Consider the following 23643-nt stretch of genomic DNA (forward strand, 5'->3'; position numbering starts at 1 on the left):
TTTAATTTGATTGACATCTAACCTTCACGCCACAAACTGACAGCTGGAAGCGTCAAAATTCGAACTTAAACTCGCATTATCCATTTATTTCAGACCAAACTCCGCTAACTTAATCGAATTTAGCCTTTGGATTGATTTATGGTCTTAAATATCTTAGAATTCGAGCTTAAACGGTTTTTCTATCAAGATAATGAAAACAGGCGACATAACCTAAAATGTTCGCTTGCCAATTTTTGTGACGCTTGTATTTTTTAACATAGAAATTGTCATTACAAACTGTGGTCGCAGGAGTACTAAAAAAAGCGGCCTAAATATAATAGAGGACACCTTCGATCAAAAAACTCCTCATTTCAAGGCAAGTGGTACTGCTGGTTGCGTGGTTATAAATATGCCTCCAGGGCTCGCGGTTTTTGCAGTAACAACAATGAAAATGAGCTAATCCATCGCAGGAGGATTTCGACCTTGGCTTTGGTCTTGCTTGGTTCAAGGATGTAAACATTAAACCTGATTTAGTACAAATAGAAACGTGAAGCTGTTAACAAGTTACTGCAGTGAAGGTAAGTCTTTAAGCTTGTGAACAAAAATCAGGTTAAAATTGTAGATGAACTCAGATCTGAAGATGACCTCTGCAAAGGACTTGTCTCAGGATGAACTAACTGACTGTACTTTCATTTTTGAAGGAGAAGAAATTAAGGCTCACAAGCTTATTCTAACTTGCTGTAGTCCAGTTTTTGAGAAAATGTTCTTTGGAAAATTCGCTTCTAGTAGAATCGTCATCACTGACATCCCTTTGGAAGACTTTAGCCAAATGCTCAATTTTATTTACACCAGCAATGTGAGAATCAAGTCAGTATTACATGCCTGGTCATTATTTTACGTCGCTCATAAGTATTTATTAGATGATTTTGCCGAGACTTGCGTTAATTATATCCAAAAAAATCTCACTATTAATAATTTAGTTTTAAATTATGAATATGCCGAAATGTATGGAGTTGAACAACTTCAAAGTGTATGTTTGAGTGAAATCTCAGACTACATTAGAGGCTTGTTTTCAAAAACGTGTGATTATCACATGAAACCAACAAGTCTCGTTAAGATTTTAGAACAAAAAACGCTGAATATTAGTAGTAATGAGTTAATAATAGGAGTTGTAAGCTGGGCTGTTATTGAATGTGATATTAAAAATATTAGCTTATCGCCTGAAAACGTAGTAAATCTTTTAAAGTCGTTAAAAATTATCCACCATTTAATTGACTTGGAATTCGGATTAGGACTCGCTGATAATCTCACCACGAGAGTTTTTCAGTTATTAAAATCTCACAAAAATCTTAACACACCCTTTAAAAAGTACTTAAAGAAACATTGGTGCATATTTTGTAAGTGCCGACAGACTTACAAAATTGCTAGCAGAGTTGAAATGCACGAACGAGACGTTCTAATCTCCAATATTTCAGTCGACAGAAACGCGCTCTTGTACGGTTTAGTAGTAGCTAGCGAAAACGAACAAATTGGTAACGACAAAACTGAATACACTGGCGAAATACGTATCCAAATCAGCGAATTTAATAATCCTGAAACGACGACTGTCACGGTTTTCCGCCAAATTTTACCATACGAAACTTCAGTGTACGTTCCTTTATCTGATGTGGTTTATTTAGAATGTAGGAAATTGTACTCAATCAAAATTAGTTATAAGAACTTGGATTATGTAAATAATGTTCGAGTTACAAGAAGTTCTGTTTTATGTAAATATATGAGTAATAAGTTGGTCGATAAAAAAAAGAATCTTGTTTTTTCGTTCGATGAGCTGGACGGGAGTGTTATTCGGGGTATTTCTTATTATCCTGTTTGAAGAGTGTGAATAAATTATGTTTTTGTATTGTTGTTTTTTTGTTCCTGTTACATTATAGTTATATCTATCATTTTTAGTCTGTAATATTCAATGTGGGTCTTCTCAAGGATGATGACTGGATGTCTGAGTAATCAGAAATTTGCATTTACATGCATGAATTATAGCAATCAGTCATGGATTGATCAATGGAAAATTATGCACAGCTTTATTGTGTTCCCGCTTATTGTTTCTGATAAAAAAAAAACGTTCATTAATATTCAAAACGTTGTAATAATAAGTGTTTAAAAAATTTTTTAGTATGTTTAGAAGTAAATATAATGAAAAAATTTGAATATTTATAAACATTTTTAGGACACATAAATGTACAAAAACTAAAGTAATAAAAAAATACATGCACTGGAAAATTTCAGCAACTGTTAACTTGGTTGCCTATATCCAATTCTATCACGTGAAAATTTGAGCTCCTGACCCTCTTGCGTCATTGGTGCGAACTCTCTTTTCACCGGCAAGTGACATGAAATTGACAGCGGCTTTTCAAAGTGGCTAAAAATTTGAACTTTGCCATTCTAGCAACAATTTCTTCTTCATAATAATTATGTTATAATAAAAACTACGTAAAATTACAATGGAGCACATACTGAAAGGCAAATTCGGGTATGTTAAGTCGCCCCGAGATCGTAGGTTAGGTTATGTAAAAATTGATAAATTCTCTTATTCCAGCCGTGTTATTATAACTTCCTATTTAAACAATCGCTTAAAATATGGACCATACAAGACGTACCAACGGAGCTTTGGTAGCTTGTGGGTTGGACGTGCGGTGGAACGGTCCCGACCGCTGTTGTACCCCCAATATAGATACCAGCAAAGACATTATGGAATGCTCGTGGTTAGAGCCTTAAGGGGGGTGCTTAAGATCCGGTATTTGTTGCTCGGTGGGGCTGTGGCAGGCGGAGGCGCGTTGCAAAAGGTTGGGGTTAAAACAGCCATTCCTTTATTTAGGATCAATTTTTAGAAATACCAAGATTGGAAGGAAGGAATGCCTGATTTGAAATGGCTAGAGGAGGTGCTGCCAGACAATGAGAAGTGGCAAGAATGGCGTGGGAATTTAATTAATTTTAAAGATAGCATCAAAGATAACATTGCTATAGGTACTAAGAACAATCAGTTGGCACTAGTTTCATCCCTTTTGTTTAGATCCAAGAATAAAATCTCTAACGGAGTCAAAATTAGGCGAGTTCAAGTCATGGTTTGACCAGAGACTGGATGACGCAATAGCAGCAGCAGAGCAACAAAACGGAAAAAATGGACAATTGCCTCCTGCCATTGATGGTAATTCTTATTGCAGCTCACATCTGAGTACACTCTCTCTCATCCAATTTATTTTTCTGTTTCTTAGGTGTTTTCTCCAGCCTTTCCGAATTTGTAGACAGATTGTACTCAGGTATGATTCTCTTTTAGACAAGATTTCCACACCCTCCACATTGCAATCTTCTCTTCTAGATACTAAAGAAATGAACACAGTTTTTGCGAAGCCCTTCAGCGACTCCGACAGAGACGAGAGAAACCGGAGAGACGCACAAGCACGCATGAATAACTTACAAGATGAGATGATTCAAACCCAGATCAAGTACCAAAGAGAACTAGAAAGACTCGAAAAAGAAAACAAAGAACTAAGAAAACAAAACTTGTTACTAAAACAAGGCAAAAAAGCCCCCACACGTAAAATCAAGCGCAGTTTAATTGATATGTACAGCGAAGTTCTTGATGAATTGGCTGATTTTGATAGCGGGTACAACACCCAAGATCAATTACCTCGCGTTGTTGTCGTCGGGGACCAAAGCAGTGGGAAAACTTCCGTTTTGGAGATGATCGCTCAAGCTAGGATTTTTCCTAGAGGAGCGGGTGAAATGATGACGAGAGCGCCTGTTAAAGTTACTTTGTCTGAAGGTCCTTACCACGTTGCTCAGTTCCGGGACTCCACAAGAGAATTTGATTTGACCAAAGAATCGGATTTGGCGGATTTGCGGCGAGAGGTGGAGTTGAGGATGAGAAACAGTGTTAAGGGCGGAAAGACAGTCTCCAGTGAGGTCATTTCTATGACTGTAAAGGGACCAGGGCTGCAAAGGATGGTTTTGGTTGATCTGCCTGGAATTATTTCAGTGAGTATGCGGATTGAATTTCAATCCCCAAAATTCAACTTTACTTGACAATTTTTGCGGCCTAGGTCGTTAAAGATCCTTTTTTATTAGACGTGGCTGTGACGACAGAAAAAAAGCAATTGTAGTAGCGCGGAAGTATTGGCGGCAGTCATTGTTTTTACGAGTGTGCAAAAATCTTATCTTTTTTATATTGTCTATTCCGAATTAACACGTTCCCGATAAGGTTTATGAGTTAAATAAAGATGTTTACTGCACCCGCTAAACGGCAATAAATTAAAAAATTCCTGGAATAGCAGACTGCCTTTATTTCAGCTTTTGTAATGCTGGATTGGCAATCAATTCATTGATATCAGTCTTTTGAAGTTGTTCATTTTGAATTCATGAAGTTGTTTTTAAATGAGATTAGTCTTTGTTTTATGACTGATTTCTATCGCCATCAATAAAATTTTCAGACTGTCACCACGGACATGGCTTCAGACACCCGCGAATGCATAAAACAAATGACCCAAACTTATATGAATAACCCAAATGCCATAATCCTCTGCATCCAAGACGGCGCAGTTGACGCTGAAAGAAGTAACGTAACTGACTTGGTAGCCCAATGCGACCCCAGCGGCAAACGAACAATTTTCGTTCTCACCAAAGTCGATCTGGCGGAACAAAATTTAGCAGATCCGAACAGAGTAAGCCTCCGTTTCTGTTAAACACCCTGTATATTCTTGTTGGTTATAGATTCGTAAAATCCTCTCCGGGAAGCTGTTTCCGATGAAAGCAATCGGCTACTTCGCCGTTGTCACTGGTCGTGGCCGAAAGGACGACGCTATTCAAACCATAAAAGACTACGAGGAAAACTTCTTCAGAAACTCGAAACTTTTTAAAGACGGTGTCATACGTTCGACTCAGGTCACAACTCGCAATTTAAGTTTAGCCGTCGCGGACTGTTTCTGGAAAATGGTGCGTGAAACAGTCGAACAACAAGCTGATGCTTTCAAAGCTCGTCGATTCAATTTGGAGACGGAATGGAAGAATAATTTCCCGCGGATACGGGAACAGGATAGAGACGAATTGTTTGAGAGAGCTCGCGCTGAGATTCTCGATGAAGTTGTGAATCTGTCGCAAGTTAGTCCGAAACAATGGGAAGAGTGTCTGATGGCGAAGATTTGGGAGAAAGTTTCTAGTCATGTGTTTGAGAATATCTACCTACCGGCGGCTCAAACTGGAAGCTATGAAACATTCAACACTTCCGTTGATATTAAGTTGAGGCAATGGGCGGAACAGGCTCTTCCAGCTCAGTCTGTGGAGTCAGGATGGGAAACGTTACAGGAAGAATTCCAGAAGTTCATGAACAAAGCGAACCAAACCCCCGATCATGACGACGTTTTCGATCTTCTTAAAGCCGCGGTGGTCAATGAAGCCATGCAGAGACACTCCTGGGAGGACAAAGCGTCGGAAATGCTTAGAGTCATCCAATTGAACACGCTGGAAGATCGCACTGTTAGCGATAAACGCGATTGGGATTTGGCTGTGAAGTTTCTAGAAATTAGTGTTAAGAACAAGCTCAAACAAACTGAAGACTTGTTGAAGGACATTCTCGGACCGTCGACCAAAGAGCGGTGGCTGTACTGGCGGTACCAGAGCGAACTTCAGGCTAAACGTAGCGCGGTTAAAGGAGAATTGGATAAAGTTCTCTACTCTAATGAAGTAAGTCTTTGATTTTTCTTTGTATTTAGTTTAAATTCTCTTCTTTAGAAACACCCGCCTCTGTTGAGCTACGACGAACTCACAACCATAAGAAATAATCTTCTTCAGCGTAGCAGTATAGAAGTTGATAACGAGTTCATCCGGGAAGTTTGGTTCCCTGTCTATAGACGCCATTTTCTAAAACAAGCTTTAGCCAAAGCGTACGATTGTCGGAAGTCATTTTATTTGTACCATCAACAAGCAGATGTTGAATGTTCGGACATTGTTCTTTTTCATAGAATTCAACAGATGATGAAGGTCACATCTAATGCTCTTAGGCAACAAATTATAAATCGTGAAGGTTCGATTTATTGATTTTTTTGGGTGGATTAAAAGCATTTTTTGCAGCACGGAGATTAGATAAGGAAATCAAAGAAGTGTTAGAAGATTATAGTCAGGATGTAGAGAAAAAGGAGACACTTTTAACGGGTAGACGTGTTACCTTAGCTGAAGAATTGAGTAAGTCGATTTTTTATGTACACATTTCTTTCTTATATTGGGTTATCTAATCTTGATAAATTCATTAATAATAGATATTTTTAAAACGTTATTCATAAAAAATTCCCAAACAATTACGGAATCTTGGATTTTTTAAAAAATATTTTAATTAAAAGACAATTGTCGCGTGTCATAAAAAATGAAAGTAGTGCGCCTTAAAATATCAACATTTGCGTATTCATTATAATTCCGGGGCCTTGTCGACTACACTGCATTTTAATTTCTAGATAAAAATTATGAGCTTAAAGTCCGTTATTTCATTAGAGAGCTACTTACAATAGGCAATTCGAATTTTTTGCACTTTGAACAAAGATTCACCTTAAGTACTTTCCAAATAAGATTACATTTTAAGTGGCGATAAATTAAACAATTTCATCTCTCTTTTTGCAGAGCGAGTTCGTCAGATCCAAGAAAAATTAGAAGAATTCATCCAAGCTCTGAGTAAAGAAAAGTAACCGTTTCGTAATGAATTTCATAAGTTTCATCTAATATTGTAATTTTTTCGGTAGGTTCAAAAACAAGGCAAGTTTTGATGTTAGTTTTTTGAAGAGTTCTGCATTGTATGCGTGAGAAATGAACTGTTATGCTAAGCCATTAAATTCTGTTTTTATTTTTATTTATTTACAAGTGTATTTAAAAGGTCGATGCTGTTTTTATTTTGAATAAAGTGTTTCACAATTGTTTCTATAGTGTTTTAGTTCCTAAAGTGCTAATTATACATGACAACTATTTTTGCCGTTTAATACCACTTATCAGCAGGTCCTGATAAGATAAGAGCTATATAGAATTCCTATTAAAATGTTTATAATTTCAAACAATATTACTCTCAGTACGATCTCACGCAGATAACTGATGCTTTAATAAAGATAACAGTATGAGTGAAAAGCTCGGTTAGTTTGCTTAAAATGGGTGAACCGAATATAAAGTGCGTGGCTGTTGGCGACGGTTGCGTTGGTAAAACGTGCTTGCTGTTGAGGTAAACTCTCGTTATTTAACTGCATTTTATTAATTTTATTCCAACATTTTTAGTATATGTAAAAAAGATGCAGATGAAGACTACAAAGATGATGACTACACGCCGACAATTTTTGATAATCATCTTCACATAGTGTCGCACAATGGACAGACGTACAATATTTTATTCATCGATACTGCTGGTATTTAACACTGCCTTTTCTTTTTCAAAAATTCATACTATTTTTCAGGGCAAGAAGGATATAATAATATGAGGAAACAATTATATGAGAAAGTTGACGTGTTTTTAGTGTGTTTTGATGTGTCCAGTAGTGATTCTTTTACGAATGTAAGAGAACAGGTGAGTGAAAAAAAATGATGATAAACATAATGAAAAATGTTATCATTGATTGTGACAACGTTTTTCACTTTGGTCTTGCTCAACTTTCAGACAGTCAATGCAGGAAATTTGATAAACTTTTTTTATAGTCTAGTCGGTATGTAAACATTTGACGCATATACAGTGTAAGATGCGGTTAGATTCAGATTAACTACACTGAAATCTTTCATAAGCGGACACCTCTCCTGAATGAACAAAATTTTGGGCAAGAGAGATTTCATTGTAATCAAACATTCAGGATTAATAACTGTCTGATATCTTTGAAAATTTATTAAAACTCGGCGTCTAGAAACTGTTTTGTTATAGGATTAGTCTAGTATCCAGATAATTAAAAAGATTAAGATAATTTAAAAAATATATTAATCAAGATCTTCGATTGAGAAAAAAATTTATGAAATAATTTGTATTGAACTGTGTGATCTTTGCCGCTCCAAAATTGTTCCCACCGAAAAAACGAATTGAACGTTTTTTTTTGTTCTTTTTATTGGATCTTCAGACCATATAAATTTCTTTTTGCAATCATTTGAAGACTGCCGAGTCACTACCAACTATGTGAACTTTGTGCGAAGTTCCCGTTCATATTAGCCAAGCTTTTATTTGTTCGAGGACGTGGCAAAAATCTGGTACTGAAGTAGTTGAAGCACTATTCTCGTAAATGGAAGCTTTCGGAAACATTTTATTATCTTCCCTCTTATTTATTTTCCAATCAAGGTGTTATCGGTACTAATGTATAAACACGATTTCGGGAAAACGGGGAAAACTTGGAGGAAACCTAATAATTGGAACACAAACTGTATAAATAGTAAATCATTTTTCCACTAACAATAAAACAAAAAATAATTTCACTTTGAGCCTCCTTTCTAATTTGTCCCGAAAATGTCAACTTTTCGTCCTAATGAAACAACAATTTTGCTTCTAGTGGTTACCCGAAATAGAAGAAAGTCCGAATGTCGCTAAGATTCTAATAGGCACAAAAAATGATCTCCGAAACGACGTAGAAACTATCGATAAGTTAAACGCAAACAACAAGGTTTTTGTGAAAACGGAAGTAGCGAAAAACTTTGCAGAAAGTCGTAAAATGAAATACATGGAATGCTCATCAAAGAAAAAGGTAAATTCATGTGAAGGATTATTAATGGCGTCATTGTTTTATCGATCGCCTTAAAAAATTTGATAGATAACACGTCTAAAATATTTTACCAAATTGTATTTTCCAGGATAATATTGACGAGATTATAAAAATGATAATAGAAGCAGGTGGGAAATCTACTCCAGAAAACAAATCTAGTTCTTCGAATTCATGTTGCTGTGGAGCCCATCCAATTTTACGTCTCGCTAAGAGAGTTTTGTGTTGTAGAAATAATTATTAGGAATTGTTGTTTTCTTACTCAAAATATTTATTGGAATTGCTGTGACTTGTAAAATAATGTTGTGATATTACGAAAATAAATGTATTATTTTTACTTTACTTTTTTTGTGCTTTATTTACCAATTAGCAAAATCGGTGTCAGTCGTAAACATTTATTTCTTTATTTGTCACCTTTCTTAGGTCAGTATGCAAATTTCACTCTAAATCCTATTCTCAGAACCAATTTCATTGAACCGCAAAATCAAGCCTAAATTGCAAAGATGACACTGATCTAATTACCCATCTTCAGATCCTGCGACAACTCAATTATAATAATTGTACGTTCAATAACAGACCTTATAATTACAATTTAACACGCAATCAATATCGATTTAACAGTTTTTTTGCAGTAAATTAAGAGAACTCAGCATAAAAACATTTCCACCTTCGTTAGCCGCTGTTTTTGCTGCTGGCGTCTGTAATTTATTCCTTTTTTCCTCCTCAAACTGCTTAATTACCGGAATGTGGATATGATATTGACCTGTAACAGCTGTGAGCTTCGAATTAATTAACAAAAATATCTTTACTGTCCAACAATAACGGTCCAAAGACCTTGACCCTCGGTTGCAGTTCTTGGAGATGTAGCCGCAAGAATATCTTCTTGATCTCGGGACCGGTTAAAGAAACCAGCATTCCGCTCGTGTATAATATGGGAAAAAATTACGTATAAACAAGAACTAGATATAAAATCGAACCAAAGAGTTCATCAACTTCAGTCAAACGTTGAACACCATGTCGTTAAGGTGTTTGGTGATAGTTGGTCTGTTCTTCGCTGCAAAAGCTGCAGTCATCCAAAGCAGGAATATTCCTGTTGAAGTAGTATACGATAAAACTAATCCCATTTATTATGGTAATAGAAATTTAGATGCGAAGATACAATTATCGTCCGACGAGTTGCTCAAGTTAAAACTTAGTGATGAAATTATCCATGCGCCTGAAGAGAGCGTCAGTGCTCAAATTAGTGAAATGCTAGAAGCTGAGGGTGTGAAGAAAGAAGATGGGGTTAAAAATTTAGAAGAAAAAGTACAACTGTCGCCTGAAGAAACGGCTCAAGTTCAATTTGTACCCGCTGAAGAGATCGAACAATCAACAGCTGTCAAACAAGCACCATTGCAGAACAATAAGGTCTTACTCTCCTTATTGAAGAAAGCCGAAGAAACAGCATACTCTGGTATTAGTACCCTTAGAATCAACGCTGAACAGGCTTCGCAGGCTTTTGCTAACGTCTCCAACGGGGAGATGTGGGAAAAGCTCAACCAAACTTTAGACAACTTCTTCAAAGATCAATACAGACACGTCAGTCTCAAAGCTGATAACGAAAACAACAATCAGAACAACAATGAGAACAACCAAGTCAACCAGTTTTGGCAGAGCTTCGTCAACAACTTCCAAAACACTGTTAACAATTGGATGAATAACACCTTCCAGCAGAATAACGAGAAACCTGCCGGTTCTGAGGACGAGCAAGGAGGCGGCGGCAGCGGCAGCGATCAGAACCCTTTTCAGAATTTCTTCACCTCTTTTTCATCCGGTGAGTGAGAATCCCTCATGATATTAAACTGACTTACTCAGTGGATTGTTACAGGTTTCTCAAATATTGTCAACAACATCAACAACTTGAACAACCAGAATGCTCCCAACGGTACCAGTGGAGACACCGGAGAAGGCGGTGGTGCCAACGGAGGCAACATCTTCAACAACGTGGTCTCGTCAATCCAACAGTTCTTCTCTGGGGGTAGCAATCAAGGCAACAACCCCATTCAAGGAATCGGCGCTAATCAAAGTGACACCGGCGTGCAACCCCCGGCGAATCAAGGTTTTTTCCAAGGCGCCATCAATCAATTCCAAGGTGTCATCAACAATTTCCGTCCTTCGTCACAAGCAACTCAAGCTCCGGTTCAAGGCGATGAAGGAACTTCCACCACTCAAGCTTCCAACATTTTTGGCAATATCAATCAAGCCTTCCAGAACGTAAACTTTTCAGGAAACCCTCTTGGCCAACTTCCAGGTCAAGGCTCAGGTGGGCAAGGCGGTTTTCCCAACCCCCAACAGATCGGTAGTCAGATCAGCAACCAAATTGGGCAATTCGCTGGGGGACAAGGAGGACAAGGAGGATCAAATCCTATAGATCCTCAAGCTATTGGAAGTCAAATTGGCAACCAAATTGGACAATTTGGTCAGGGAGGTTCGGGAGGATCAAACCCATTGAATCCACAGTCTATCGGGAGTCAAATCGGGTCTCAAATTGGACAATTTGGTGGTGGTCAAGGGGGACAAGGAGGATCGAATCCCATCGATCCACAAGCTATTGGCAGCCAAATTGGGAATCAAATTGGGCAATTCGGACAAGGAGGAAATAACCCCATTCAGAGCATACAGAATGCGATAAGTGGGTCGTCGGGAGGCGCCTCAAGCACGGAAGCCAGTAAAACGAAGAATGAAATGGTAGAAGCTTTGCCTGGGGCAAGTTTGGAGGTCAAATTGGAGGAGAAGAAGCCTGCCGAAGTTGTGAAGAAGGAGTAACGGGAGGAATTGATTGGGATTCATCTTAGATTGTATTTTGTATTTATTTTAACTTATTTGTAGTGACACTTTTGAGGTATGTTTGCAGACAAATAAAATGTCTCTCTGAAATGTCTTTTTTATTGAAACCTTTTCCAATTTAGTTGGAGTAAAAAACGATAAAAAACGAAGAAACTGTTTTAAAATATCTTATACGAAGCTAATAAGGTAAGTAAAAACCCACAAAAAGTTCCAATTTTATCCCGCAAAGAACGCAGCCAATTAATTTCTTTTTTTTTACCAAAAATGCCCCAACTAGCATAAAACAAACCGCAAGATTCCTCGCAAGAATTAAAGAGGATATCGGGTTATAAATGAAGGTGAGGAAATCGTTGGCAGTCGAATGTTATTTGTTCTAAAAGTATTGATAGTAATGTGGCATTAAACCAGTCCTAAATTAACAATAGTATGATCTAGAAAGTGACGGTGTCGCGCCAGTGTCTTACTTATTGTGATGTGACATAAATCTCAATGTTCTCATCAAATGGATGTAGAAATAAATTTGGTAAAATCGGACAATGATGTTTGGGGATTCCGACTTACCGGAGGCGCAGAATACGACGTCCCCTTCATCGTCGTTCACGTACTCAAAATTGCTTGAAAATACAAAGTGAACATCGAGTTTTTCAGGTGTCTGAAGGTGGTGTGGCAGAAAAATGTGGACTACAATGTCATGACGTTATTGAAAGTGTTAATGGAACCTCAATTGTGGGACTTATTCACAATGAAGCGCACAAATTTTTGACTACTTCTGGAAATAATTTGGTTTTGGGAATCAAGAGGTAGACGCGTTTTTCGTGTAAGGTGATACTAATTTCTGTTTTCTAGAGGTGTGGATTTAGTTTCACCAGTGACGTGTGTAAGTGAAGTTGAATTTTTAAACGATTTTTTTAATAGTTGATAACAGGACGATGAGAGCAACGAAGAAGTCAGCAACATCATGGAGCCATACTTGAAGGACCAGGAATTTTTGGAGCATCAAAGACAAGTTCATTTTGAAATAATTGATCCTTCGAGTAACACCTCTATTCCAGAAAATGTTGCCGAAGAGGAAACTGCCGTGGAAAAGTAAGTCCGATCAGTTTGTAAATAAAAAGTATACGTTTAGTTAAAACAGGGAGATAACAAGTGAAAGTGTACAAAAACAACAAGAACGGAAGTGGTCAACATTTCTGCAAAAACCGAAGAATCCCAAGCCAGCTCCTAAAAATGAGGAAACGATTAAGGTATTTTTTTAATCTTTGAACTTATTACTGAATGACATTTCTAGAGCGAACCATATCGAGTTGTTATAATAAAGCAGCCTAAGAAATCGTCACAACCAAAGGCTCCTGAAGCAGAACCACAAAGCAAAGAGCCAAACGAAGACGCTCCCGACGAACAAGCTGATGTTGAAGAGGAACAAGTGGAGGAAGTACCCGAAGAAGAAACTCCGCAGGAAGAGGAACCAGATAAAAACACAGGCGACGGAGAAGGAGAAGACCACGAGGACCGCTCAGTAGCAGAAAGCGTCGAAGACCAAGGTAGAATAGTTTATTTCTTCTTTAGCTTCAAACGCTGTTTTTGCAGAGCCCCAGTCGAATTTAAGCGAGACTCAAAAAGAAGACGGTGGTTTGTTATCATTTTGATATTTTTTTGTTCTTATTAAAATCTTCCAGCTGTTGTGGACAAACTCATGGAAGAAAAGCTGGCCGAGATTCAGAAACAATTAGAGGCACTGTCTAAGTTACCCTCAAACTTTCAATCAACAATTGACGCTCTCAATAAACAACTAGCTCTTCTCGTTGGAGTTAGTTCCACCAAAGACGAAGATGAGAGATCTGAGCACCAGTCGGATACTGAAAACGATATGGCAGAGCAGACAATAACTGAAGGGAGCGTGAAATCTATGGAGAATGAAGAACAGAACGAAAATCCGGTCGAGGGGTTGGAAGATACTGATAATGTCGAACAAGAGAAACCAGCTGAAGAAGAAGCACCTGAAGATGTCAACACTGAGAAAGAGCCAACGGAGGAGGAAAAAGAGGCCCAGAGGATCGAACAGGAGCTGCTGGAAAAGCAAGAGAAGGTGAGTGGAGGAATGTGTTTCTTCATTTCACGATTGTTCATGAAGGATAAAACTTAATTTTGACTCGCGTTTAAACATCTTGATTTACTAGGAAAAGGAACAGCTCGAAGACTTCAAGCAGCGCCGTTTGAAACAAAAACCCACTTTACCTTTAAAAGCTGTCCAGCGCCCGATAATTTTACCAGGAGGTCGAAGATGGTCGCAGCCCGATGACGCGTGTCCTGTTGTGCGACATGCAAAAATGTCCGACGAAAAAATAGCAAACACAATAGAAACATTTTCAGAAGTAATCGTTGGGAAAACTAAAGGGTAGGCAGGAATGTCACACATGGTACTGAATGTGTGTTAATTTCAGGTTAACCATTGGAACCAAATATGGCCGTGGTCCGACAAAAAAAAGACCATTTACAGGTATTGTTCGGTCATAAAAAACAGTCACATTAACGTCGTCGATAAAATTCTAATTTGTGTTTTCGGGACAGAGATGTTAATGCCACTGTTTGTTATTAAGGCACGTTTGTATTTCACTGTTTTAATTTTCTTTTTTCCAAGTCGTTTTGTACAGCCAGAGAAAGGTAAGATGCGTAAACGTGTTACTTTGCTGATATTTTCAAGCCATAAAAAAATCTAAGTTTTAATACTCCATTTTATTGCAGCATCAATTTCATGAAATACCAACCTCCGCCTAAAAATTTGGACTATCTTCAGCGGTCAGATGTGTACAAGCTGGTTCACGACCTTGAACCTCCGCTAAGAGGTGCAATCAGTAGTCGAGCTTCGAAAATTTTGGCCGAGCAAGATTACTACCAGGTGAGTATCGGAGATTGTTTGCTCGTTTTACAAATGTTTGTTTCAGGCGGGATAAAGTCCAGTTCTTCGACTTGACATTGTAGTTTATAATTTTGTTTTAAAAATTGTAAAATTGAGCGATGATCGTTAATAAAGCTTTCTTCGTTATTTTTTGCGACGAAAATATAATTACCTACCTTTCATTAAGTAATTAAGCAACAGAAGTCTTTTTAATTGCTTTTCATCAGTTGAATCCTCTAAACTCCTTTAGACTGAATTTTCTCTCTCAGATGCTCAAGACGATTCGAACCGTCAGATCGTCTAAACAAAACCTAATTCTCAAAATTTTCTAAATTTATTTAAATTGTTATAGTTTTTTAATACGCGCTAAATTTGCACAATATTCATTTTATAGACAAAAGATTAATTCAAATTACGCAATTTATTTATTTGGGACCAAAATTGGGTGTGTGGCGACACACCTCCTCCGCCAACATATCAGAGCACAGTTCAATTTCTTGGACTCTTTACGTAGTTTATTATCACCAAAGTTCAATAATGTTTTGACTGATCCGTCAACAATATCTCATGTGATTCATTAAAACAGCCATAAATTAAAATGGGAATCCAAACACTCTGAGAACTTTGGACTTAAGACCGCGAGATAATTTTTAATTACAAGAATTGAGCTCTTATCGTCTTAGACTTGTTATGTCCTTCATGATTAGACAGAACTTTTTATCAAAGGATCCAATCAGATGCGGCTATTGGGCAATGTTTTGGTAAACTTGTTTTTCTATAAGGAAGACAAACATGCAATTAATTAGGAGTATTTGATTTGAAAATAGGATAATTGCCAAAATTTTGGTACTAAAATTTTTCCGTTATGAGGTTTTTTAGAATTTTATTTAATTTTGATAAAAAATTTTCATTTAGGGTTTGATTTATTTTCAAAATTCTCGTTCCTCTCACAATTTTTTATTCCCAAATTTATTTACAAGGTGTTCCTAAATTGACACAAATGACAAGGTGTAACAAAATGTGTAAATTTTCAATTAGAATTCCATTTTCTTGTCCTAATAAACGAAACAATTACCTATTAGAGAAAATTTTGCACCAACCTGGAAATAATCCTGCTATATGCTTTTTCTGCGTCAATTTTGGAACATCCTGTATAATAAACAAATAATTTAATTCCGTTAGATGTTACCCCTCCTCCTCCTCCTCCTTCGCAATTTGATCCACATCACATTGTTTTTAAATACATGGACTTTGCTCATTTTATTAGGAAATTGTGACGGCATGAAAAATAAGGATTCCCCTCAGACTATAAAAGAACATTCCACCGTAAACAATCATTATCAAAGTTCTAACCCTTTAACTATGAACGTGATACTAGAATTTTTCTCTGCTTTTGCAGTAATCGCAGTTTTAGCTTGGTGGTACGTTTTTTTGAAACAGTACAAAGTGAGCAAATTCTTCAAAAATATTCCCGGTCCTCCAGGTCTACCACTCCTCGGCAACGCTCTGGACTTTAAATCAAAAACTAAAGGTATAATTCCACAATTCGTATCTTTCTCTTAACTTTTTACCACAGGCGTATTGACGGCGTTTCTTAATTACACAAACAATTATGGAGGAATTGTGAGAATTCAAATCGGCCCGTTTCGAAAAATTCTCTTAATTTCTGATTACAAGTACATAGAATACGTGTTGAGTTCAACGAAGATTATTAATAAATCTCATACTTATAAAACTATGCTGCCATGGCTCGGAACAGGTTTATTAACCAGTGAAGGTATAAATTTAGTTTATTTTTGAAACTTTTTGTAAGATCTGGAATTGTAGGAATAAAGTGGAAAAAACATCGAAGAATTATTACACCGACATTTCACTTTAAAATTCTGGAGCAGTTTATCAATTCTTTTGACACTGCGGGCGACATTATGGTTGAAAAATTGGCCAAGCAGCTCGGTAATCCGAGTTTTGATATCTATCCGTTCGTGACACTGTGCGCTCTGGACATTATTTGTGGTAAGTGCTGCAGATTTTTTAGTTAAAATCTACTTCTTATAATAATTATAGAAACGGCAATGGGGACGACAATCAACGCCCAAAGCAACGAAGAATCGGACTACGTCAAAAGCGTGAAAGAAATGGGGAGGATCATAATAGAACGAGCGTTAGCACCTCATAAAAACAACGAATTCCTTTTCCGTTTCACCAAGGACTATCAACTTCAACGCGACGCCTTGCAAGTCTTACACTACCAAACTAACAATGTGATCAATAAAAGAAGAGAAGAACTCTTAAAAGAACACTCAACGAGACACGTTGAAAATTCCGTGGACATCGGAATTAAGAAGAAGATGGCATTTTTAGATTTACTTTTACAAGCAACGGTGGATGACAGACCGTTAACGAACGAAGAAATCCGCGAAGAAGTCGACACTTTCATGTTTGAAGTAAGTAAAAGTCGATAATAACATTGAGATAATGATTTTTTCAAGGGTCATGATACCACAGCTTCTGGAATAAGCTTTGCACTGTACTCTTTAGCGAACAATCCGGAAGTACAGGACAAAGCTTACGAAGAACAAAAACAAATTTTTGGTACCACCAAAAATCCGGTCGTCACTTACAATGATTTACAAGATATGAAGTATCTGGAGCTTGTGATAAAAGAGGCGTTGCGGTTGTACCCATCGGTACCATTTTACGCCAGAGAAACGAATCAAGAAGTGAATTTCAGTACGATTGCTAATTTTGTTGCGATTTTTTTCTACTCTTTTTTTTAGATGGTACTACAATACCAAAAGGTGTAAACATCACAGTTTTTGCTTACGGTATCCACAGAGATCCCAAATATTTCCCAGAACCCGACAAATTTAATCCTGACAGGTTTGAAACCATTGATGGAAAATTACCATATGCATACGTACCGTTCAGTGCGGGGCCAAGGAACTGTATAGGTAAAAGCATCTAAAAATCTGTATCGTAATTGATTTGTGTTTTTTAAGGTCAAAAGTTTGCCATGCTGGAAATGAAAAGTACTATTTCTAAAGTGATTCGAAACTACGAATTGTGTCCTGCCACTCCTCATCATACGCTTAAACTTGTAGCAGAAACGGTACTTAAGTCAGACAATGGAGTTCGGCTTTCGTTAAAGAAGAGATAAGTTATTGAGGAATTTTGTATTTTTATAATGTACCAAATAAACGGTTGAATTTTTTACGAGTTTTTTAATCGGATTTTATAGGATTAGAATAGTTTGTTGTTTCGACACCGTTAAACTATCTGATTTAGGTGTGGCCACTGACATCTACAATACATTTTCCGATATATGATAAGATAACGAGAGATTACTCAGCTACCTACAGTTTTACCATTTTTCTAAAAATGGATCCAGATAATGTACGTGTGATTTAACTTTACAATTTTTAACTCTCCCATTTTCAGGCCGTACCATTAAGTGGTTCTTCGTACCTCTGGAGTTACCCCGGAGGCCTTAATCTAGTAGAACTGGTATGTTAAACACGATTCACTAAATCAATATTTACAAATATTTACAGATTCTCGATGTCACCGTCGTTATTTTTATGATAGTCTCTGGGTTTTCTTTCAAAGCGTATATCTTTTCTGGAATCACCGTTTTAGCTGCCATTGAAAGCGCGACTTTCCTAATTTTGCACATGAAAAGTGTTATTACAAGATCGAAATTAAAGTGGCATTGGATTGAGTGTATATCTGTACTGTCTACTGCAATTTTGATGGCGATTTTTTCATCAGTAATTTTGTCTGTTTTTACTAAGGGATATATTTTTACGGGGGTAATTATGGAGATGTGAGAAAATTTCGATTTTAAATGTTTTTTAGGTCATGGGTTATCTTACTTCAATGGTATACTTCTTCGACACCTTCCATAAATATCAAGTTGCGGTCACACCAGTTCCCAAATATGCTTGGACGACTCCCAATATGCCAGAGTTGAATTGAAATTTGTGTGTTCCTTGTATTTAATTTTTATTAATATAATATTATATGTTTTTCTATTAAGTGTATTGTTCGAATTAGCATGTTTTAGTTATAATTAGTCTTATTTAGAATTTGTTTGATTATTTATAACCATTATTTGAGACAATGACAAAAAATGAGGGATTATAATCATAATAAATTTATTACTTAACATTTTGTTATTAGGAACTTACAAATTCACTCTTTCCATTTCCAGATTTTTCAGAATACTGAAGACTTCAAAATTCTAGAATCCTAGAAATTTACAGAAGGCATAGAAAGTTCTACAAAATCTTTAAAATTTCGAGAATTATTGGAGAATTTGTTCCCAATTTCTGAATACTTGCTTTCTAAATTTTTATATTTTAGATACAAAAGATTTTCAACTTGAAAATGTATTCAATTTAACAAGTAAATTAAACAAAACCTCGATACATCTAAAATATTGAAATACTAAAAGTAAAACTTATACATACTTCGAATAATCGAACTAAAACAATGACATCTGTATAATAAATTGGGTAACAGCAATGCAACAGAAATTAAACCGGTTGTATAAAATTTACCGTTTTCTTCGCACTAAACTAATAAATTAATTCAAAAAAAACGTATCGGAAAATTAAAAATTTAAAATAAGATTTTTTTTTTATAAATCTACCACATTCACAATGTTTTTATTTTTATTATTATTTTTTTATTATGTTTTTAATTTTATTATTTATAATTACATATTATGCATTTTCCAATCAATTTTCGCTTTTTTTTATCGCAGTTTTTGCCTTTGTTTTTTTGTTTTCACACTGATTACGTTCTTATTTATTCGGTGGTAAAGTAAGATTCATTTTCAATCATTTCATTTCTTCATTTTCTCTTTTGCGTTAAAAATGTTTGTTTCTTACTACTTCACTAGTTCTTTCTGATTTCCCTTACAATTTGTTTCTTTCTCAGTTTGTTTTTCACAAAATAAAACAAGCCCAGCAAAGTTTTAATAATTTGTGTTTCATATTTTTGATTTTCTACATATAAATTATACAAATAAAAAAGAACACGTTTATTGGGGCTTTTCATAAAAGTCATAAAAGTCACAACAGAGTTTTTAAATGCTTTAAAATTAATCTTTCATAAAATTGCAGTCTGTCTGACTACAAAACAAAATTATTGTATTTAAATAATGTAATCATAAAGATTCTAAAACGTTGATTTTAATTTCATTAATCCTCAAGAGTTTTTACGCAAAACAAAATAGAGGTGAAGGATCAGTCCTGTAACAGTCAAAAGCATCCACTAGATACAATGCGGCGGCGATGATACCGAAGGACTAAAAAGTAATTAATTAGGAAATTTGTATCGTTCAAATCACAAATTTACCCCTCCAGCCATGTATCTATTGCTGATATGTTTGGATAGCAATACTGCCGATACTATTAATAGATAAATAAATAAAAGTAGATGGAGGTAGAGCTGAAATGCTATAAATCCTTGTAAAGGTCTTCCTGCTTTTGTAATGTGGAGAATGAAGATTAGAAATGAGACTATTAATCCAACGGCTGTTCCAACGACGTATGCATTTGTTAAATCAGATGACCATCCGTCAATGGCCACGAGGATCAAACCGATGAAGCATATGACCTAAAAATAAAAAAGTATTAATAACTTTTTAGGAAAAATTGAACTGGACGAAAAATGTAGAATCCAAACTACAAATTAGTCCGATCTATCTAAATGTTTAGAAGTTTCGAACTAAAAATTCTGAAAACATAACCATTGCTTGACAAAATGTTTGAGTTTAATTTCAGAAGCTATCAGCGTGCAATTCCGTAATTCCAATCCAGATATTTCTTACATAACAAGATTTATTATTGGAACTTTTTTTCACCCACCTAAGAATAGTACCATAAATGGAATCCTACCGTTTCAATCAATTACAGAACAATCGCACTTGTAAGAAAACACTTGTCATTATTCTGATTCACCGGATATCTGTTATCTTTCACATATTTATAACGCATATGTTGTTTATAGCCGGCATTATTCCACATAATCTAAATTAAAATATTTTTGCAACTAAATTTAAGTGCAAATATTTTTGTTGACCGACTTAAAATTCTGATTCCTGAGTTCTAAAATATCAAATTTCGAATCAGATATGGTTACGCATCCATTCCCAATTTACTACGTTACTAAAAATAATTTCCTACTGTAAACTTACATCTACACCTTCAAATTATTACAGGAAAAAGAGAATGTTTGTTTGCATACCAAGGAAATATTCCACTTATTCGTTATCATACTTACACATTCGCAAAGTTTAATTATTCCTTGTGATGTTTTGATATGTCCAGTTCCATAAACAATAGTCTAAAAAATACCATTTATTTTTCTCACTTTTAAGAAATTAAAACGTTACCCCCATTTTTGTAATCAACACACCTCACTCAAAGTCTGTCTACTTATCAGCACATTTTAGTCACCTTGATAATCTTATCTAAACACGATATTTTGCCCTAAAATTATATACCGACCGGGTAATTCAAAATGTACACCTGACATAAAGTTTACCAACCTTGTAAGTTAAAATTCTGTCACAAACTTTACTTTTGTACTGACCACATGTGCTCTAAATGAACAACAATTTAATAGTGATGACGATATGTTTGCCTTACGCATTGGCTGAGCGCCAGGAAAATTAGGTTTATGGAGAATTTTCCGTTTTTCAAGTTTAACATGTGGTACGGTTGAATGATATAAATAGAGATAATAAAATGTAATTCATTTTAACTTGACTCTGATGGTTGAAGCATAATTTAATTATATTTATTTGTGAATTAAAACGTGGCGGAATAAGTAGGTCGCAAATGTCGTAAATTTATTTATTTGTAGTTGTTTATATTTTTTTAAATAGTGATTTTACATTAAGAGGCAAATTTGGTGGCAACGCTAAATATGCAAAAATATTGGAGATAATAATTTATACAAACTGTTTAAAAATGTTTCTAGCATCAAGGGTGGCTCTGGAATTGCTGCCATGCACTATTTTGCCGCTTTGTTTTTATAGTGAATAATATAATTATGTTTAACTACACTTAAAATGCCACTCACGTCAACGACGTTTTAGTTAGGATTTTGTGTCCAAGTCTTTAATTTTCAGGTTTTAAAGCATAAGTACAACAGTTTTTTTTGACAAAATTTACTTTGCTTTATAATTAAGGTTAACTGCAAATGTTAGTTGAAAAATTTAGGCCCACATTTGCAATGAGCGGCAAATTTCTTTGACATTTCATAGCCACCCATGATGCTAGAAACATTTATAAACACCTTGTAGTTGTTGCTATAAAATAGAGTAATTCCTATGTATTTTATTCTAATACGGAAATAAATTAAAAAAAAAATAATTTGACGTTTTTTATTTTTGGTGTTTGTCAAGATACCCAAACCACTTAACGTAGAATCACCCGAATACTTCTAATAAATTACTCCAAATATATTTTTTTGTCTTTTTTATTCTTTTCCAACCTTTCGTCTTCTTAATGACTTCAAGTCTTTTTTGAAACTGACGTATATTTTGGGTTCAATTAACTTTGATTTTGTTCCTTACATCGCTTCCTCTAAACTTGATAATGATGATAACATATCAGATCCACTTATGTAAGTTTGTTTGATCTATGTACAACTTAATAATAATGAGAAAATTCCTGACTAGTGGCATGTTCGAACGTTTCTTAAAAAAAATTAAGCCAAGGATGACAAATTGATAAAACATCTATGGCTTTTCTATATTATGAATTATGACTATTATCATTATCAGTTATGACATGATCATTTAATTTTTTTAAGTGGGTAAACTCCCCGGAAATCTGTTGCCACAGTGTAAGCAACAAGATTACTTTTAGATTTGGAATGTTTAAAAGGAAATGAGCCCATTTTGACCCCGGTGACTAACTTAGATTTTTGGTTAATCTCGTGAATAAAATGAACCGTAAAAAGCATTCAAATTCCGAACACGAGCTATATTTTTAGACTTAGGATTTTATAGAAATTTTACAGTCATTTTCAGTGTGCAAATCGTACACCCATCTATTCTCGAGAAGCTCTTACCCAGGATTATGATACATAACAAGATAATACCGATAAGCTAACACCTATAAAATAGACAAACTGATAGTACACATTTCGTTCTGTAGTCTTGACTAGTGAAATCCACAAACATGACGGAGCAAGTGAGTAATTGTAATGTAACTCTGTAATCTAACTCTGAAAATAAATAAAATAAAACATAAGCAACTATAACACTGCAAATATTTCAGTTGTTTGTTTTATTAATTCAATGTTTAAATGAGCAACCACATCAAATCAAATGCTGAATTTTTATCTCGGCTCCCAAAATCCCCCTTTATTGTTCAAATGTCATAAATTCCCGCATTAAAATGTCAATTTTGTTGCAAAAGCATTTACTGTAATCTCTTTCAGGTAATCGGCACTGCCTATCTAACCACGTTGCAAGGAATTTGCAAAATCGTGGAACTGGTGAGTTTTAAATCAAAACAGTATTCCTCTAAATATTCATGCCCATACAGATTGCCAGTTTCATTGCCGTTTTGTTGGTGGGAATCAAATTCGCTGGCTCTAAAATCGACTTTTTTGTGTCTGCATCTTGCTTTTCTATAATTTCGGCTGCACTTCTTCTGGCTCTGTACGTAAGTGCAGCAGTGGCAAAGATAACTTTGCCGTGGAACAGAATCCAGTTTTTCTTTCACGTAGTTTTGGCGATTTATTACATAATTGCTGCGGGGCTTATTTTGGATTATGCCGATCTTTTTGACAGACTACTTGCCGGAGGAGTAAGTTCTACAGAATTTTTAAAGTACTAATTACTAATTTATTTTATTTTTAGATTTTTGCTATTATCGCTGTTATCGCTCATTTAGTCGACGCGTTTGATAATTACAAGAAGAGTCCTCTGCATTAGAAAACAAGAAGCAATTTCTATTTATTTTCGAATTAATTTCCTTGTACTCATAGAGTTTTTTTGAAATTATTATAATTTTAAGTTTTTTATAAAATAAATTGTCGATTTCCTCTCTGTCGTTTCCCTCTCGTTAATAAAAGTTATTCATCAAGATAATTACTAGGAAACTGACAGTTTGCTGTTAGCGTGGTATTTGATTTACTAGGCGTTCGAAGAAACATTTTATCTTATCT

The 23643-nt window shown here is 35.5% G+C and overlaps 9 protein-coding genes across 12 annotated transcripts; 8 read left to right on the forward strand and 1 right to left on the reverse strand.

Annotated features, from left to right (window-relative positions):
* The first annotated feature begins 33 nt into the window (after positions 1 to 33).
* Positions 34 to 1879, forward strand: LOC148175004 (uncharacterized). Its single transcript, XM_088035946.1, has 3 exons — positions 34 to 355; positions 399 to 557; positions 602 to 1879. The coding sequence occupies exon 3, from the start codon at positions 602 to 604 to the stop codon at positions 1850 to 1852; it is 1251 nt and encodes a 416-aa protein (XP_087892072.1). The 5' UTR covers positions 34 to 355; positions 399 to 557; the 3' UTR covers positions 1853 to 1879.
* A 459-nt stretch (positions 1880 to 2338) lies between these two features.
* On the forward strand, positions 2339 to 6932 carry Opa1 (Opa1 mitochondrial dynamin like GTPase). Of its 4 annotated transcripts, XM_088036697.1 has the most exons (12): positions 2339 to 2506; positions 2573 to 2819; positions 2865 to 3000; positions 3047 to 3181; positions 3249 to 3293; positions 3353 to 4011; positions 4464 to 4694; positions 4744 to 5712; positions 5761 to 6052; positions 6100 to 6210; positions 6640 to 6700; positions 6759 to 6932. In XM_088036697.1, the coding sequence occupies exons 1-12, from the start codon at positions 2478 to 2480 to the stop codon at positions 6817 to 6819; spliced, it is 2976 nt and encodes a 991-aa protein (XP_087892823.1). In that variant the 5' UTR covers positions 2339 to 2477; the 3' UTR covers positions 6820 to 6932. The 4 variants fall into 4 exon arrangements, with proteins under 4 accessions (XP_087892823.1, XP_087892825.1, XP_087892824.1 ...); XM_088036699.1 differs by having other exon boundaries at positions 6640 to 6932; XM_088036698.1 differs by lacking the exon at positions 3249 to 3293.
* Positions 6933 to 7058: 126 nt separating this feature from the next.
* LOC148175006 (cell division control protein 42 homolog) lies at positions 7059 to 9071 on the forward strand. The gene is made up of 5 exons (XM_088036761.1): positions 7059 to 7225; positions 7279 to 7406; positions 7455 to 7564; positions 8523 to 8714; positions 8821 to 9071. The coding sequence occupies exons 1-5, from the start codon at positions 7155 to 7157 to the stop codon at positions 8971 to 8973; spliced, it is 654 nt and encodes a 217-aa protein (XP_087892887.1). The 5' UTR covers positions 7059 to 7154; the 3' UTR covers positions 8974 to 9071.
* A 617-nt stretch (positions 9072 to 9688) lies between these two features.
* LOC148175007 (uncharacterized) lies at positions 9689 to 11645 on the forward strand. Its single transcript, XM_088037000.1, has 2 exons — positions 9689 to 10542; positions 10597 to 11645. Exons 1-2 carry the CDS (start codon positions 9744 to 9746, stop codon positions 11532 to 11534), a joined length of 1737 nt encoding a protein of 578 aa, XP_087893126.1. The 5' UTR covers positions 9689 to 9743; the 3' UTR covers positions 11535 to 11645.
* A 412-nt stretch (positions 11646 to 12057) lies between these two features.
* On the forward strand, positions 12058 to 14598 carry LOC148175008 (uncharacterized). The gene is made up of 11 exons (XM_088036945.1): positions 12058 to 12156; positions 12204 to 12355; positions 12402 to 12432; positions 12481 to 12633; positions 12695 to 12799; positions 12844 to 13096; positions 13143 to 13181; positions 13232 to 13641; positions 13733 to 13950; positions 14298 to 14451; positions 14498 to 14598. The coding sequence occupies exons 1-11, from the start codon at positions 12058 to 12060 to the stop codon at positions 14504 to 14506; spliced, it is 1623 nt and encodes a 540-aa protein (XP_087893071.1). The 3' UTR covers positions 14507 to 14598.
* A 1179-nt stretch (positions 14599 to 15777) lies between these two features.
* LOC148175009 (cytochrome P450 4c3-like) lies at positions 15778 to 17662 on the forward strand. The gene is made up of 7 exons (XM_088036315.1): positions 15778 to 15982; positions 16028 to 16228; positions 16279 to 16464; positions 16516 to 16895; positions 16941 to 17181; positions 17229 to 17402; positions 17451 to 17662. Exons 1-7 carry the CDS (start codon positions 15814 to 15816, stop codon positions 17606 to 17608), a joined length of 1509 nt encoding a protein of 502 aa, XP_087892441.1. The 5' UTR covers positions 15778 to 15813; the 3' UTR covers positions 17609 to 17662.
* Positions 17663 to 17690: 28 nt separating this feature from the next.
* On the forward strand, positions 17691 to 18486 carry LOC148175010 (uncharacterized). The gene is made up of 4 exons (XM_088036316.1): positions 17691 to 17844; positions 17890 to 17955; positions 18003 to 18260; positions 18307 to 18486. The coding sequence occupies exons 1-4, from the start codon at positions 17830 to 17832 to the stop codon at positions 18424 to 18426; spliced, it is 459 nt and encodes a 152-aa protein (XP_087892442.1). The 5' UTR covers positions 17691 to 17829; the 3' UTR covers positions 18427 to 18486.
* A 994-nt stretch (positions 18487 to 19480) lies between these two features.
* Positions 19481 to 21115, reverse strand: LOC148175011 (uncharacterized). The gene is made up of 5 exons (XM_088036685.1): positions 21008 to 21115; positions 20852 to 20948; positions 20740 to 20802; positions 19813 to 20073; positions 19481 to 19762 (listed from the first exon to the last, which is right to left on the reverse strand). The coding sequence occupies exons 2-5, from the start codon at positions 20855 to 20857 to the stop codon at positions 19673 to 19675; spliced, it is 420 nt and encodes a 139-aa protein (XP_087892811.1). The 5' UTR covers positions 20858 to 20948; positions 21008 to 21115; the 3' UTR covers positions 19481 to 19672.
* A 1473-nt stretch (positions 21116 to 22588) lies between these two features.
* On the forward strand, positions 22589 to 23520 carry LOC148175012 (uncharacterized). Its single transcript, XM_088037327.1, has 4 exons — positions 22589 to 22661; positions 22912 to 22968; positions 23019 to 23282; positions 23336 to 23520. Exons 1-4 carry the CDS (start codon positions 22650 to 22652, stop codon positions 23408 to 23410), a joined length of 408 nt encoding a protein of 135 aa, XP_087893453.1. The 5' UTR covers positions 22589 to 22649; the 3' UTR covers positions 23411 to 23520.
* Positions 23521 to 23643: the final 123 nt, after the last annotated feature.

The sequence above is a fragment of the Gnatocerus cornutus genome, chromosome 5 (assembly GCF_029298725.1).
Source record: "Gnatocerus cornutus isolate USDA-ARS CGAHR chromosome 5, icGnaCorn1.1, whole genome shotgun sequence".
Taxonomy (NCBI): domain Eukaryota; kingdom Metazoa; phylum Arthropoda; class Insecta; order Coleoptera; family Tenebrionidae; genus Gnatocerus; species Gnatocerus cornutus.

Excerpts from the sequence above, each read along its gene's own strand:
- LOC148175004 (XM_088035946.1), top strand. The coding sequence starts at position 602 with ATGAACTCAGATCTGAAGATGACCTCTGCAAAGGACTTGTCTCAGGAT.
- Opa1 (XM_088036697.1), top strand. The coding sequence starts at position 2,478 with ATGGAGCACATACTGAAAGGCAAATTCGG. Across the intron at positions 3,001-3,046 it reads CAAAGATAACATTGCTATAG|ATCCAAGAATAAAATCTCTA; the intron begins GTACTAAGAACA and ends CCTTTTGTTTAG. Across the intron at positions 4,695-4,743 it reads ATTTAGCAGATCCGAACAGA|ATTCGTAAAATCCTCTCCGG; the intron begins GTAAGCCTCCGT and ends TGTTGGTTATAG.
- LOC148175006 (XM_088036761.1), top strand. The coding sequence starts at position 7,155 with ATGGGTGAACCGAATATAAAGTGCGTGGCTGTTGGCGACGGTTGCGTT. Across the intron at positions 7,226-7,278 it reads AAAACGTGCTTGCTGTTGAG|TATATGTAAAAAAGATGCAG; the intron begins GTAAACTCTCGT and ends CAACATTTTTAG. Across the intron at positions 7,565-8,522 it reads TTACGAATGTAAGAGAACAG|TGGTTACCCGAAATAGAAGA; the intron begins GTGAGTGAAAAA and ends TTTTGCTTCTAG.
- LOC148175007 (XM_088037000.1), top strand. The coding sequence starts at position 9,744 with ATGTCGTTAAGGTGTTTGGTGATAGTTGGTCTGTTCTTCGCTGCAAAA. Across the intron at positions 10,543-10,596 it reads CTTCACCTCTTTTTCATCCG|GTTTCTCAAATATTGTCAAC; the intron begins GTGAGTGAGAAT and ends GGATTGTTACAG.
- LOC148175008 (XM_088036945.1), top strand. The coding sequence starts at position 12,058 with ATGGATGTAGAAATAAATTTGGTAAAATCGGACAATGATGTTTGGGGA. Across the intron at positions 12,356-12,401 it reads TTGGTTTTGGGAATCAAGAG|AGGTGTGGATTTAGTTTCAC; the intron begins GTAGACGCGTTT and ends TCTGTTTTCTAG. Across the intron at positions 13,642-13,732 it reads TGCTGGAAAAGCAAGAGAAG|GAAAAGGAACAGCTCGAAGA; the intron begins GTGAGTGGAGGA and ends TTGATTTACTAG.
- LOC148175009 (XM_088036315.1), top strand. The coding sequence starts at position 15,814 with ATGAACGTGATACTAGAATTTTTCTCTGCTTTTGCAGTAATCGCAGTT. Across the intron at positions 15,983-16,027 it reads CTTTAAATCAAAAACTAAAG|GCGTATTGACGGCGTTTCTT; the intron begins GTATAATTCCAC and ends TTTTTACCACAG. Across the intron at positions 17,182-17,228 it reads GAATCAAGAAGTGAATTTCA|ATGGTACTACAATACCAAAA; the intron begins GTACGATTGCTA and ends TCTTTTTTTTAG.
- LOC148175010 (XM_088036316.1), top strand. Across the intron at positions 17,956-18,002 it reads GCCTTAATCTAGTAGAACTG|ATTCTCGATGTCACCGTCGT; the intron begins GTATGTTAAACA and ends AAATATTTACAG. Across the intron at positions 18,261-18,306 it reads AGGGATATATTTTTACGGGG|GTCATGGGTTATCTTACTTC; the intron begins GTAATTATGGAG and ends AATGTTTTTTAG.
- LOC148175011 (XM_088036685.1), bottom strand. Across the intron at positions 20,074-20,739 it reads TAATTAAACTTTGCGAATGT|GTCATATGCTTCATCGGTTT; the intron begins GTAAGTATGATA and ends TTTTATTTTTAG. Across the intron at positions 19,763-19,812 it reads ATAGATACATGGCTGGAGGG|TCCTTCGGTATCATCGCCGC; the intron begins GTAAATTTGTGA and ends ATTACTTTTTAG.
- LOC148175012 (XM_088037327.1), top strand. Across the intron at positions 22,969-23,018 it reads TTTGCAAAATCGTGGAACTG|ATTGCCAGTTTCATTGCCGT; the intron begins GTGAGTTTTAAA and ends ATGCCCATACAG. Across the intron at positions 23,283-23,335 it reads ACAGACTACTTGCCGGAGGA|ATTTTTGCTATTATCGCTGT; the intron begins GTAAGTTCTACA and ends TTTTATTTTTAG.